The sequence below is a fragment of the Solenopsis invicta genome, chromosome 14 (genome assembly GCF_016802725.1).
Source record: "Solenopsis invicta isolate M01_SB chromosome 14, UNIL_Sinv_3.0, whole genome shotgun sequence".
Taxonomy (NCBI): domain Eukaryota; kingdom Metazoa; phylum Arthropoda; class Insecta; order Hymenoptera; family Formicidae; genus Solenopsis; species Solenopsis invicta.
In genome coordinates, this window is record NC_052677.1 from 15,692,937 (window position 1) to 15,709,016 (window position 16,080).

General features: G+C 45.3%; 1 protein-coding gene across 2 annotated transcripts in view; it reads left to right on the top strand.

Annotated features, from left to right (window-relative positions):
• Positions 1-3,864: 3,864 nt before the first annotated feature.
• Positions 3,865-16,080, top strand: part of LOC105207607 (COUP transcription factor 2) — a 122,007-nt gene continuing 109,791 nt past the window's right edge. The window contains exon 1 of one of the 2 annotated variants that reach the window (XM_011177159.3): positions 3,865-5,848. In XM_011177159.3, the coding sequence (XP_011175461.1) occupies positions 5,497-5,848 (352 nt within the window). In that variant the 5' untranslated portion in view covers positions 3,865-5,496. The remainder of the gene's footprint in view (positions 5,849-16,080) is intronic. The other variant, XM_011177160.3, reaches the window with a different exon arrangement.

The following is a 16,080-nucleotide window of genomic DNA, read 5'->3' on the forward strand; positions in this document are numbered from 1 at the left end:
CGAAATATGAGGAGACTCTCAAAACGGTACCATTTAATACGCAACGTGTATTAAATGCTATTCACAAAATAACAAAATACTTCTAACAATAAGTATACTTAATTGAGTTACTTAGCAATTGTAATAATGTGATAATTTTTGATTAGCTAGCAATAAATTATTTTTAATTATTTTACACACACACACACACACACACACACACACACACACACACACACACACACACACACACACACACACACACGCACACACACACACACACATACATATTTCGTAAGAGAATACGCGGCGTAAAATTTGAAAATTTCAATTATTTCATCTTAGAATGGCAATTCAATTGATAAGTCCGGGTGCATTAAGAATATAATCGAACGGGTAGAAAAAGATCATCGCGTGATCTAAGAAACATCGCGATGACAATAAAGGCGAGAGACAGGCAACCGTTGATGGTACAGTCAAGGGGGGTAGCTTTCGAGGGAAAGGGGAAAGTGAAAGGCCTCGTGCGTTTTCGATGTATAAAAAGTAATTACGGGATGGTTTCCGGTAATCATATCTAGAGCGCATTGAATGAGCGCATTGTTCGGGCACCCCTTCACCGATATGCACTTGTACGCGGCGCGCCTCTACCCCTGCCTTTGCACGTCTCCTCCTGCCTCAATCTACCGCTAGGACTTTCACCCTACTAACGTACTCGCGACGACCGCACACATGCACCCTCCCCCCTATAACTATTACGCACGCTCGCTCACCCCCGACGTCGGTTGCGGGGCTGCGGTTACACCGCAGGTCATTCTTGGGTTCACCACGGGACGCCCCCGCCACCGGCAATGGTGGTTAGTGCCTCGGGTGATTTGAGATTTTTAGTTGTTCCCCGCGTCGTTATCGGATCCGAGATATTCTAAAGATGGGTTACATATGATACGGGTGAGTCGTTCGTGGTCATGAAAATGTAGAAAATTAAATTAATATTCGAGAGAAAATTGCGACTTGATAAACAATTGTATGTTTTATCTATATATTTAATCTATAGATTCTAAATTTCTGACTGTGAATCTTTCAATATTGCAATATAAATTATTTTATTTTAATATTAGATTTATTCGTCTTGCTGTAATAACATGTAGCGATAATTTAAAGCATTAATCGAATTATACTTAAAATGGAACGAAGAATCATGATACCTATTCTAAAAGCAAATAATTCTATTTTTCTATAATTCTATTGATCTGAATGTTTTATTTCTTTTGATATTTTTAATATTTTCTTTTATTTACACTTTACATTCTTATATTATGATCTTAAGTACAATCTCAAAATGTTAAACAGCTTGGTGATTGGTGATCTTGATATTCTAAGATTATGTACTTAAGAACAGAAAACATTTGGAATTTTTCGTATGTATTTCTCTAATATATAAATATTGTCATCTCGATGAAATCTCAAGTTTGTCGATAGAAGCGATAAACATCGCGCTGATGTCGTCAGGTGGAACAGGTCGCGCGAAATTTGATGCGGTCGCGTCGGGTGCAGCCTAAATCCGACCCTCGACGACATCCACGACGGCGCTTGTAACGGTCGGCGAGTCGAGCGTCGGTAGGTCGGAGGTCACGCTTATTGAGTTCGGTTCAAGAGCGCGCGAGTGCCAACGGTTCGCTTTGCTCCGATCGTCTTCGAGCCTCCCGTACTCTCGTTTCTCGTTTTTTCGCTCGCCCGACTAGCCGCTATTCGCCGTCCGCTATTTGCGTGCACGCAACCCGTTGAAAAGAGAATAGCACTTCTCGCTGTATCAAGAGGCCGAATTCCTCGTGCTCGAATCACGCGCCGTGGATACCTCCCTTCGATTTCGTCGCTCGGCGAGAAGATCGTCTTACGCGCCTGCTTTGGCTCGACATCGATTACGACGCTGAGAAACGGAGCGAAGCGAGCAAATGCTTGATAAGACTGTTACGTGATGGAGTTTATCAGCAACAGAATATAGGATAAGCTGATTGATGATGTAAGAGATGTGAGATTTAGTTTTTTTTCTTTAACTTCTTACACACTTTCATACTTACTGCGCTTAAAATGGCGTAAATTTATACTTCTATGAAGGAAAAACATAGTTAAATACTGATCAAGCAGTTTTTCTCATTTATCTTTTATATTAAAAAACATTAGAAGGAAAAGTATTGATATAATAATCTCTGAAAATACCGCGTGTGAGCCATAAAGACAGAAATTTGAATGAAAAGCGAGATTTGACATGATAAAAGTAGTAGAGATTTGTAATCGCGGATTCAACGAACTAGGTGTATACCATTAAATCAATACCCTGCGTGAAGATAAAAAAAATGAGAAAGTAAGATCGAACATGAAAAATGTCGGATCCCGACAGCTTGGAAAAACGTAGGGACCACGCGTCGCAAGGGAAAGACGACGAAGCGTAAGGGAAAACGAGATAGAGGAGTAAGAGATAGAGAGAGGCGAGGAAAGAGCAAAGAGCTTGACAGGCGAGGCTGTAGGGGTGCAGGGCTGCGACCCGACTGACCCTACCTCGATGCCCCGGCCGCCTTCGGAGCCCTCTCTAGCCCTACTCCGTGCACCCTTACCCTCACCCTTAGCTCCCGGGGGTGGATGGAAGGCGGGCCGGCCCATTTTTCGCGCCCCACTTGACTCCACGTCCTCATTGGCTGCCGCCCTCTCGCTCTGACCTCTCTTCCCTCGGCCGCCCCTGACACCGACGGGGTGGACGGCCGCGTTCCTTCTACCTGGGCCTTTCTTCCGAAGAAGAAAAGAAGAGACAGTCGAAAACATCCGTACGAAATATTAATCGCGTATCTCTACATATGCTTCCTCCAACGACTATCAAACAAATCTTTACGAAATAGTTTTATAACAACAGTTTTATAACAAATTTGTTTCTTTTTAAAGCGAAGAAAATGCAGGTAAAGATAATATTAAATGATTAATAACGGAAAAGTCGTTGGAAGGTACTTGAAGATTGTTATTTACTGCAACGGATTCACGACGAATGAGAGCAACGGTCAGCGGAAATAATCGCAGACAGATTTAAGTTGATGCGGAAAGAAAGAACCGATAGGAATCGAGGGATTAAAATGAGCTCGAGGTTGAGTCCAGTGGATCGAACACGGCCCCCTCCCGAGAAGGCAGAGTTGCCCGACAGGCGCTTAGAGGCGGTGATGACGACTGTATGGTAGCGGTCGCGGTCGGTTTGATAAAAAGCGTAATAATATGATCAGCAGGTTGAAGAATCCGGAGAGCTCGGGTCCGCGAGAAGAGATTACGAGTAGAGTGGTGGAACATGGTACGCGAGGGATAAGGAGAAGGACAGGGAACGCGATAAGGAGAACTGCGGAGCACTTGTTCGTGGAGTTCGCGAATGGGGAGAAAAAGAGAGACAGAGAAAGGATAAAAGGGGTAAGGAGGAGGAGGAGGAGAAGGAGGAGGAGGAGAGGGGAGGAGGGGGAGAAGGGAAGAGACGAAAGAGAGGGAGAACAGGGCGAATAGACTGACGGCAGACGGATAGATAGATGAAGAATGAGAGCGAGAGAGCAAGGCGCCGGTGCGGTGAGCGAGACAATCTCGAGCGAAGGAAGGAGACCCACTCATCAGCGATCGCGGAAGAGAAAGAGGGAAACGGCGACTAGATCGAGGAGTTAAAGTGGGTATGGTACTACTTGGTCGGGCAACGCGTGCTGGTTGTCCGGGGTAGGGCAAGCCCGTAGCCAATGAGAGGACGACCGGGGCGCGCCCGGGACTCGACCCCACCTTCAGTAGTCATGGCAACCAGTGGAACCCGCGAGAAACCCTCGCGGGTTCGCGATAGTGGGGGGTCCAGGTCGGTGTCAGGGGTCGCCTTAGTCGGCAGTCGGTCTCTGGTCGGCCCCAAGAATAGTCGTATCGAGGCGGTAGTCGAGTATCACCTCTCTTCTTCTTCTCCTCCTCCTACTACTACTACGGGCCGCCGTTCTACTACTACTGCTGCCGCCACCGCCACCACCGCCGTCGCCACCGCCGTCGCCGCTGCCGCCACCGCCGCCGCCGTCGTTGCCGCGTTGCTGCTGCTGCTGCTGCTATTGCTGCTGTTGCTGATGCTCGGCGCTGCGAGCGCGCGACGGAGGGACGATACCATCACGCACACCATCGCGCAACACGCATTCGAAGAAGTACACGCGCACGCGAGCGAGCAAGCTAGCAAACGTGTACAACGAGGCTCGCGCAAACGCAAGTGTCGCTTGCGGTCGTACGATATATCGACTGTGTACGCGTACGCACGTACGTACGCACGCGGAAACATACGCAGGCACGCTCGCGGCTACGGATGAGAGAGCTCTGAAGAGATATACTTCAGATCGCGCCAAAACGCGAAACGTCGAGCGGTCGAAGAGACGATCGCTCCAAACTGCTTTGGATTTATCTTTGGAGTTTATCTATCCCTCTCTTCTCCTTTCCCCCTCTCTTTTACTGCCCGGTGGTCGTGTGTCGCTACTTGCTGATGATCGAAGGGTTGACGACCATCGCCAAGATAGTTCGGTCGGTGTCGGTGCGAGTGTCGGTGTCTTAAACGCGAAACCTTCCTCATCGCGACGTCCACGTGGAAAAAGTGAAGTGCCTCTAAGTGCATGACCGAGTGTGAAGATTGTTACTGTTTGAAATCGTTATATCATTCGCGATTATTGTTCACGCGCATTTACTGGCAGTTTTCACGGGATGACACTGTGGTTATTGTAGCGCGAGCAATCTATGAATAATAGTAAAGTTGATTAAAGCCGTGAGATCTTTACTCAAGTGCGATATATCTTCAAAAGAATCGAAGGATAGAATGAAAATCGGTTCTCTGTAGATCTTAGGCGAGCTATTTGGTTGAAGATTCGGAGAACTGAAGCAAAATCGAAAGGAGAATATAATACGTGTAAAAGATGAAGCTTTGACTTTGATATTCTTGACAAGTATCTATAAAGTATTGCATTTGAATGATAATTGGAGAACGCACGCGTCGGTCTTAGCCGTTCTCTGCAAGTATGATCGGTGTTGGACATCACTTGTACAGTTTGTTTCGTAGTTATGCGTTATTTATTCAAAAGTTCAGGACAGTGAAGAAGTGAGTGAAAAAACGTGATTTCTAGCAGTGATCACCGATTTACCATCCAGAGTGATCAACGCGTAAATCGCTCAGGACATTGACTGTGCCAAGATTTCACATCTATCAGGATATAAACTGATTCGATTCGAGAAATTATCCGGACGGACTGAGCTGACCGGAAACCTACAGTCGGCCCCGTCGTCGTTGTCAGTCGAATCGCGTCTTACGGATAGGAAACCGGCAGGGTGGTTCGAGGCGGGACGGTAGGCGCGGACGCCCTGGCGACTGCCGGGGTGGTTTACCCGGCCGCGACGGCGACGTTGTTCCCTGGTCGGGTGCCAGCCGGACATCACCACCCCGAGTTCACCACCACGTTGGAGCTGGGGTTCCCGGCGCGCGGCACCACCGCCTCGATGGCGTTGGTCGCGCCGCCGCCCTCTTGGGCCTCGCGGGACCCCGGGGCTGCCCTGGGCGCAGCCGGCGGTGGCGGCGGTGGCGGCGGCGGACCCCTTCAGGTAGGCCCGCCGCCGCCGATGCCACCCGCGCATCTGACACCTTCCGCTACGCCAGAGGACATCACCTGTCTGGTACCCGCCGGCTCGGTCCTGACCTCCAGGGACCCCCTGCCGCCCAGCACTACCCCCGGCAGCCAAGCCAACAGCTCGCAGTCCGGCAGCTCGCAAACGGATAAGTCGCCGAACATCGAGTGCGTTGTCTGTGGGGACAAAAGCAGCGGCAAACATTATGGACAGTTTACTTGCGAAGGTGAGTCACTCACAGCATTATCTCCGATTCTCCGGAAAAGTGCACAAAATACCCTCGTAGTTGCGCGATAATTAGGGGATGATTTAATGGACGTGTACGTATCCGTTGGTGACACATTCGAACACGGAGATTAACGTCGCGGTAATTGTTAGGTATATCTCTGATATTTATGTTGATCACTAGTGAAATAATAAGCAAACATTCTTAGCTGACGAGTATAAGATTGAGTGAATCGCGATGATATTTTATAATTTGTAGGCCGAGAGAGAGAGAAGGAGAAATAATAGAAATAGATAGTAACAGAAAATTAATTTAATTCCACATTACTCGTTGGATTCTGTTCATCATCTTCTCATTATTTGTGTATATTCTGGCTTAAAAAATCTGAATCTTGTCGATAATTTAAATTAATCGATTCTGATTAAGCGATTTCTAAATCACCTTTTGTACGCGCAGAAGAAGAATAGTTTATAATCAACTCTAAAATGTCAGACACAAGTGTCTCAATGGCAGTCATAAAAGCGAATAAACGTTTTGTCCGCGATCGAAGTCAGAGATCTAAGATCTCGTCAAAGCGATTTCGTGGGAGATTCCACACGGGCGACACGAACGGTAGCACGCGCGTTGAAACAGGCACACGGCAAAGATGGGACGACCGTCGAAATCTCTACCGTCACGATAGTTTCTCGCGTTCTTCTTTTTCTTTCATATGGAAGAGCGCGTGCACACGTTCCTTCGACTTATTCTCTTTCTTTCTCTCTACCATGAATATCATGGAGCGCGATAGGTATCCCCTTACCTACGCCACCAATTTGTCACCGCGTGAGGCAGAGCTCATTCGCATCAGAATGCCCGACACCTACTTTAATGCTCGCGCTTACGTTAAGTTATTTAAGATGTGCATGGAAGAGGGAGAAAACGAATGGATAAAGGGGGAGGGGAAAGAAACAGCGAAATCCCGGGTTAATAAGAGGAAGAAAGAGGTTATTACGAATGATAGAAGAAGGTAGTGAGCGGAACGGAGGCAGAGAAAGAGAGAGAGAGAAAGAAAGAAAGGGAGGAGAGAGGGAGGGAAGAGAAAAAGAGTACACCGTGGCCATCGGGCGTGGAGAGTACGAAAAAACAAAGAGTCACCATTAATAACCCAGTGGGGTGTTCCCCGGAACGCTTACACGTCTGTTACGAGCCTAATAACGATGTAATAGGGCCGAGGAAATGAAGCGGGAGGAACGAGGACAGACGTCGAAAGGGAGAAGCGGGCGCGAGAGGGAAGGGTTTATCCCATTCTGGCGCCGATGATGACGGGGTTCGGTTCCGATGGAATGAGAAACAAATTGTTTTCACGGGCGGAAACAAATCCCAGCGGGCCGTCGAGAACGTGCGCGCGCGCGCGCGCGAGCGAGCGACGAGTTATCGCGCGTATAAACCGTAGCGGCTAATTATCCATCGGCCAGATGTATCGAGGATAACTAATTAGCCGCGCTGCGCCGCGCCGCGCCGCGCCGCTTGTCGTATCGCGCCGACGAATCTCGCGATTTGTCGATACAAGAGAAGTGTTCCGGACGATTGTACTTTGATTTGCGTGTAGCACGTACGCCTTGCGCTTCCTTTCTTTACATGGTATCAAGTTGAGTTCTACGAGTGCGATCGTGATTGAAAAATAGGAATCAAATTAATTGTTGTTTAACCAGAGTTAGTTTAAATCAGTCTACTCTTTATTTTGTTGAAAGTTCCGTAAATAGACGTAAATAATCGAAAACGGGATTTATTTACTTTCTGGTAACGGTAACAATTCTTCTTTCTTATAAAAGTTAATTTTTTAACAACATCGAAGTGGTTTCTCTATCAAGCGATTTATTTAATAAGAAAAAAAGTTAATGATATTCCGTTTGTTTGATTAAAAATTATAATTTATTACTATTCTGATAAATGACAGTCATTTTTAATGATAAAAATCTTGAAATCTATCGACGCATATTTTGCCTTCATTGAAATATTAAAAGTGATTGATCAAATATCCGCGTTAGATTTCGTTATTTCTACACCATGATAGGCATTCGCGACGCAGCTGAGTTCCTGCATCGTCCGTCCGTTAAATCATTTATACGAAGGCGAAGGATCGACGGCTCGAGACGAGAGGAAAGTAACGAAGAGAAATGTCGCGACTCGGCTCGGACAGGCGGACGGACTCGGGTTAATCGAAATCTACAGCACCCTCGGAAATCAGGAGTTATATATCCTCCCGCGCGTCCGCCCTCTCTCGCACGCCCTATTATCCCGAATTACGCCTTATTGATACCAGATTGCCCGCGGTAATTTATATCTCGCGGGTGATTTAGTGCACTTCGAGGGCCTTGATTAATGACACACAGCTATCTGTGGTTCCTCCTTCTTTTCGCCCTTCTTGCTCTCGGCTCGCTCGATTCGTCGAAGCCGCGGCGAGACGCGTGAATACTTTAACCGCAAATTTGCTAACGCTTGTGGGTAAATTGCACGCATAAATTAAAAATCGCTGTTTCATATTCTGATGACGCTGGTGATACAATTCGTTGACATTTCAGCTGTAAAAGTTTTGTAGGTAAATACACAATAAACGTGAAATGTTAATTACTTACGGCCCTACGCCTTGGAAATATCGAGTCATTATCGTGACACCCGCGATAAATTATATCAATGATCTATGTGAAAAATATTACGGATTCGTTCTGCAGCTCGGAAATGTTCGCATACGTGCGTTTCTATGCTGAAACAATCTAAAATTCGTATACGGCCGCTCGCGTCGAAGCATTTCGAATTAATCATTTTGACGTAAATGAATGCTATAACAGCTATTATCATCTGAGACGATAATTAGATGATATCTGCCTTTTATTAAGGCGGAGAATATATTATCCTCTTCGTTTAGTCAAAATTCTTTTTACCGGGCGTTAAAACGGTACGTTCTGCTTTCGTGCCCCCCTCGAGGGATACCGCGCCGTGGCCGTCGCCGTCGGACCGACAAGTATAGCAAGTACGCGCGAGTATCCCATGCGAGTTCATAACATTCTTCTATTTACCGCACATTATCCTTCTCGCCGTGGAGTGGTTCCGCATTTCTGTGCTTAGCATTCATCGCTCGCTAGACGTTACCGCAGGATCGAGCCTATTTGCGGTAACCGACAGCGAGGATCAGGCTATTGAAATCTCGTTAGGTTCACTCGGTGTATTGCCCTCGACGGAGACGAGACCGTGCGTGGGATCTGGCACGTAACACGCGTGGATATCGCGTGGAAATCATGGGATACCGAAGCGTGGAACGCTGACCGAGCGAGCGAAGACGAGACAGACGGATGGATGGACGGATCTGCTCGACGGCGAGCCTCGATCGATTCGAACAGATTGAAAAACTACTTTGCTCCGATTGATCGGTACTGAGATTGGAAATGTCCATGAAGTGCCTTAGCGTTATAACAAAATAATACGGGAACAATCATTGCTGTTTCATAATTCGTGAGCAGATGGAAATAACGATGTATATGAAACTTGATTGTAACAATTTCCGTAAGATTTAAAAGCTTATAACTGTAACGTAAGATATTTCGATATATTTTATTAACATAATTTATTTTATTAAAATTGATATTTGTCTTTTTACGTTATTGCAAAGATTTTAAGTCTCTTTGTTATCTTAATGCAAAAAAAGAAATTGAAATGTCGCTACACTTGTTTTTTATTACAATAATAGATTAAAAAAAAATATGCCCTCTTATTCGTTCAAGTCACGCAATATTGACATTTCTTGTTTTAGCGATACAACGATAGTCTCACAATATTGTGGAGATACGTGTACACAAGATATGTATATTGATTTAGCATTAAAACATGAACTCGTGACTTTCAAATGCCACAAAAAAGCGAGATACTTTATCAATGTCAGTTTACGTCCACAGGTCTAATCCATGTAGGAAACAAAAATACATAAAACTGCACTTTTAAATTAAATTGTATCTCACATTATCAAGTGATATATTACGAATTTGCGGATCTATTCGGGCACTTGAAAAAATTCCGAATTAACCAGTCGCAGAGACGGACGAAGCTGTCGGGCAATTAAAGCATGTCGGCGCGTCGTCCGACTCGATTACCGCAGCGTGCGCTTGCGATAATTGCTTCCGTGTACAATGTGTAAACCGTTTCCGGCGGCTCGGCTAAACCGCGCGTAATCTGTGCACCGTGTAACGACGAATTTCACGAATTGCCCCGGCCACGTCGGCCAGATGTCGGCTGACCACCATCGTGTCCGCTCGCTCGGAGCACGCGGAAATGCATCCGCGGGGCTGCAACCAGCCGGCCGCGTCGCGTTTCCCGAAGGGCTTGTTCTCGCCACGCGAGATAATTGACGGTTGGTTCTGCCGGAAGAACCGGCTGACTTTATTCGATGAACGAGTTAGTTATAGTACCGGCTATTAATCTGCGGTCGCGTTTATAATGAATTGATCGTACTTTTTTTTTGCGAGAGGAACAATCTAACGGGCCTTACAGGCTCTTCATGTGTCAAGTAACATTTAAATGAAAAATAAATATCCCTATCAACTTGAAGATCTAATTTATTACATTTCGTTATTACTTAATTTTATCTGTAATAATTAAAACTGACAAAATCTAAAGTATGGATTTATTAACATAGTTGAAGTCAGTTCGTTTTAACATTTGCTCGTACATTTATTCACATACGGCTGTGGTGCAGCGGAAAGTTGGTCGTACATTCTACGATTACAAAAGATGAAGCATTATATTATTCATCGCTTTGTAGAGTGAAATGTTTAATGAGACAGCAACGTTTTAGATGATTTTTCATTGTTCCTATGAAACTCGAAATGTATTCGCTTGATTCTCGCATTCACATTGAATTGCTGCGAACACTACTGCCGTCGGTCGGTCGGTTGGTCGCGTGGCGGAAACTGTCGCCAAGATACGAGCAGATATCCTAATGAACCCGGGGCTTCTCTAATTACTCGCCCTGCAATGCACCCGATACGCCCCGCCGGAATTCCTCGGAGTGAAACGATCGTCTTCGTGCATCCGCCGACCTTCTCGTGAGCTTACACACGATCTATCAAAGGGCTCTTTTGTTCTTTTATGGTATTCGTCTTTTTGTTTGTTAGATGAAGCAAAACACACACACACACACACGTTTCGTTTTAAAACGTATCATTACGAATTATCGTTCTCCATTATATCCTCACGTATATATTATTAAAATTCGTAAAGTACTTATCGATTTATAAATATAATACAAGATGCGGGTATTCAGGAAAGACTCTATAAAAGCATATTTACCGGTGAGAAATCGTTTAAGATGACAGCATGTGTGCAGAAAATAAAATCAAATGAAATGGAACTGAAATACTTAAATGAAAGGATTATGTGGAGGTATCTCGGCTTAAGCGAGAAGTCAGGTTATTATTGCGTAAAAGAATCCGGATAATGGAAAAGTGATAATAATCCTCGCGAGGGAAATATACGGTATAGTGATATCGCGACGAATTAACGCGCGATACGGTCGATGTAGAATCGTCATGGTGGAAGCGAGGGCCGAACCGGGTTAAGAGTTGGACCCTTAATTGAGCGCTCGAGTTACTGCGGCGAGTCACTCTCTCCCCGGTGTACCAATTACAACGGCGGTAACGATATTTACCATTGCCAGGCGCTCTCGCGCCTATCCGTGGCATTAGCGGTGCCGTAATAACACGGTTAATCCGGCGATAATTTCTGTTCGTGGTAATCTTAATTGCCCGGAACACCGCGAATTCTCTCCCTCGTCTCGCGTAGGAGGTTTACCGCGCGCGCGCGTTTATACCCACGTCGGTCTTTTCAACCCTCACCGTGAAATAAGGTTTGATTGCGCCGGCCAGGGGTGACTGCACGAGAATGAAGAAAGGTCTCGGAATGTACGAGTGTCAAAGAAGCTTATCCGCGATAGGAGTCGCGTATGTATTCAGATCAGACGCGATAAATTTATTTCCATCAACTCGCGCAGAGATTGAAGGATCGTGCTCGTGCATAATAATTTACGTGAACAATCGATGTTTTTATAATTACAACTGGAAGTTGCGTGGAAGAATTTACGATGATCGGGATTCGAATCATTTCTTTCGCTCGACTCGCGTTTGTCGTCAGACTCGTCCCTATCGCTCGGACAAATTGACGATAACTCGCAGCCGTTTGACATCGCTTGACATCAAAATCAACTCGCCGACGTAATAAAGCGATCGCCGACAATCAGGCCGATTACGCCAATGAACGTCCAATGCGGAACGGTGCATCGGCGGCGCGTTCCACCGATTTCTTCCCAATGAGACGCATCGCCGATGACGGGTCGACGATGGTCGTTCGCTTTTGGCGCGCGCGTCGACGCGGAGATGCAATCACGAGCGATCGAGGAATCGAATGACAACAGCCGACTTCTCGCGATAGACTCGCTCGTTAATGAGTTTTCCGCGACATCATGCTGATTACATAAGCGCCGTGCGTCGATTGGCACGTCGATCGGCACGCGTTACACCGGTTATGCGTTCTGGAATGTGATAGTCGCGAGATTCCGCGAGTAACAGGTGCAACAGCGACGTTAAGAACAAACGGTTGAAGGACCATGAGAAGCGTTAAAGTAGTGCCGTGCAGCAGAAACGTGTGTATAAATAAAATGAATGCTGCATGCGTCTTGCTAAATACAAACGTTATTTTTCTTTTTCTATATTCATCTTTGAAACGTTTAAATCATTTTTTTTTTATTTCAGTTTTTTAAAAGTTTTTAAATTTACGTAGAAGATATTTGTGACAAAGAATTTGAAAATGTTTAATCAAAAAATATTAAACAAACCTAATGGCAAATAATTGTTTCTTTTGCATGATCTTGTTAATTATGCAAAAATAAAAAAAAATTGTTTAACAGTGTAATGATAACACGGGAATGGAAATTCTGAATATTATATAGTTTTACAGTAATCTTTACTAGTTGTTATTAAAGTTAAATGATATACAAAAATAATTAATAGTATTCGGGAAAGATAAATTGTAGCATATAAATTATACACGTAAATAGATAAGTGTTAATTTATACAAAATCTGCACTGTTTAGAGATTAATTTTAATTATTAGTTTGATTTATTGTTTTGAAAGATGGGCGACATCAATTCATTGACATAGAAATAGGGATAACCGATCTGGCGAAATATCCGTAGCGATCGAACGTATGGTGGTTTTCGCATGGATGACGGGAATGAGCTATAATTAAAGCGGTGGCCAAGTCATTATGCCGTACCGGCGATAAATTACGACTTTTACGAGGCCCCGAGCAAGGCCGCGCGCCAACGCGCCCAAAGAGAAGCCTCACCGGCGCGCGAGCGTCGAGCGTCGAGCGTCACGGTACAATCGTCGAGGAATCGAAAATGACGAGGATGGCCCACCGCTGGCGTCAGCGGATTGCGACGAGGGGGAAAGCGGAGAGGGGGAAGAGCGAGGATGAAAAACGCACGCACGTTTACACGCTGTGAGGTATAAATTACTGAAGATCGTGAAGCTTGACATCGAGATCGTCGTCTGACAAGACGGACTTCTTTCATTCGTTTAATACCTTTCCCCCTTCGTGCCCAGGACTAACGGGCAACCGTATAGAACCCCTTGAATACCGAAAATACCGTATGGAACGTGACATCGGATAATCGATAAGACGGAGTGTCGGGGCGACTCTTCGGACGCTCGCACGTCCCTGCGCGTAAATATTTTGATTAATGATCCCGCGAGGACTGTCTGGTCCGGTCCGGTTCGGTCCCGGGACGCAACGGCCCGATTCCAAAACCGGATACCCTTTCGCGTCCCCTTCGCGTCGAAGATCTTCCTTCTGCATCTCTCCCTTTCTGTACTCGTCCGATTGACGATTATCGGTTCTCGCTCCCCCCTCTCTCTCTCTCTCTCTCTCCCTCACTCGCTTACGTCTTTTGATCTGATCCTCTCCTCAAAAGATAGTCGCAAACGTGTTCTAAGGAGGCTTTCTAGGGGTCACGTGCGACGGACACGCCAGCGGGATCCTGGGAAAGACTTCGAGCGTTGTCCTCGCGGTCGGAAAAACTGGTCGTCGGTCAACTGACCGTGGATAATGCGAACCCTTCGCCGGCACCTTCAACCGCGTTAAATGTCCTGTCGGGTATTATCTCGCCGGTTCGAAACAACGCCCCGGATGACCGGAGGCGTTAACGCTTCGAGACCAGTTCGACCTGTTCGAACGCGTGCGTCCAATTTCGGAAGGCCTTACCGGTCTCTCTGTCCGGAGAAACGTCCTCGTGAGCTGCCGGACACCCGATCGCGTCAAGGACCAGGGATCCGAGTATACCCGCCGTAAATTACACCGTCCTCCGTTCATCGGCGATCTCGCACAATCTGAACGATACGCGGTGCTCCCTTCGGACGGATTCTCGGCTATCGCTTGAGATTAGGCGTTCCAGACGGACGGAGAGAGAAAGACGGAGATGAACATTAATCTGCCGATTACAGGAGCCCGGGAACCACCCATTCCAAGTAGCACGACTGGTACAAGTTTCCCTGTCCTTGGTTATTGCGCAATAGTCATTCGAGATTCGACCCTACGTTTCCAGAGACGCAAGTTTAACCCTCGAATCCCATCGAATGCCGACCTTGAAATTAGGATGACCGTAGATTAAGCGATGATGGATATTTGCGGTTTGACTAGCAGTTGAACTAGAATACAAATGCTATGCTCCGTCGAAAGCTCATACGTAGTCTTGAAAATTCGGATCGATGTTAGATCGGTCTTTGCGTTACCTCGATTTCGCGAACTCGAGAGGAAATTAAATTGATCGATGTTGTGTGCTCGTCTAATTAACTCAGCGACGATCCGTAGTTCAAAGATGCCGACCATCTGTTTCTGGTATCGATGCTACCGAGTGCCGACTTTTAGGCTTGTAATAGGTTAATATTTACTGACTTAGGCCTGCGTGTTAGGCTAATATTTTCTACACTTCGAGAAAAAATTCTGGGAGCTGTACAACCAGCTATTATTAAACTACTTATTCATGCGTATATTTCCGACCTTCGACTTTTTTTTGCATTTCTTTAATGCAACGCTATTTATGTTACTTAACATTCAATATACATACTTATTTCGTAATTTTAATATGCTCACTCGTGTTTTTTTGAAGTATCTCTTTTACGTAGTTTGCATTTATGTAATTAATAATTTTCTAATTGTCAATTTTTTAAAACTTGAAAATCTTGTATATGTATATCTATATTATACAAATAATAGTAACGGTAGTGCATATTTTTTCAACACGATAAAGTGTTTCGCGTAATACTAGGTAACATCGTCGTCTTTAGTTTTTATTATTTCGGCTGCAGGATAAAATTCTAAATTATACGGAATTAAATTTTACAATCCCCAAAAATGTTTATAAATCGATAGGCGAGTTGCAAAATCTTATGAATGAATTTAAGATGTGCCCGGATCCAATTGGTGCGGTATCTTTTTACAGGGCGGCAACGCGAAGCATATATTGTTTCACACGCTGCGCGCGCTTTACCCTGTCATTATCCCTGCCACGGAACCACCCCTCTCATTTTCGAGAACATCGACTTTCAACACAGCCATGTTGTCTCTGTGTATTTGCGATTTTTGGTGAACGCATTAAACCGTTCACCAGCTACGGCGAGTCGCCGTCGCGGCCTTGAACATTCGTCCTTGCACTCCATAAGAGCGACGAGAGTACTCGATGTCGTTCCCAGAGGATACAGCCGATTACATTTATTTTCATTTGTTCTCGAAGAACTGCGCGGGGAGAATGTCACTGTGAATGAAATCGTGACGTAGTTGCAGTGGGAATCCTGACTAAAGCGCGTGCGAATAATTGATATCTGTAGCTTGACAATTAGGTTTTCCGACTATTAATTGAATCAAATAATCATCTAATTTAATAGCGAATTCGATTGATCTACACTAGTGCGAGCTGGTGTACATTAAAGCTGCTGTATCTAACATAAGGGTAAAATGAAATGCAAATATCTTGAATGATAAAATACACGTTCTACATACAACACAATAAAATATATTATGGATTTTGAAGTTTAATCCATTTATATACGTATATTAAATACATATCTTTACGTCGATTTGCATACGGCGGCTTTAATGTGCACCAGTGCGCACTAGTGCGTCCAATCGAATTCGCTGTAAATATAAT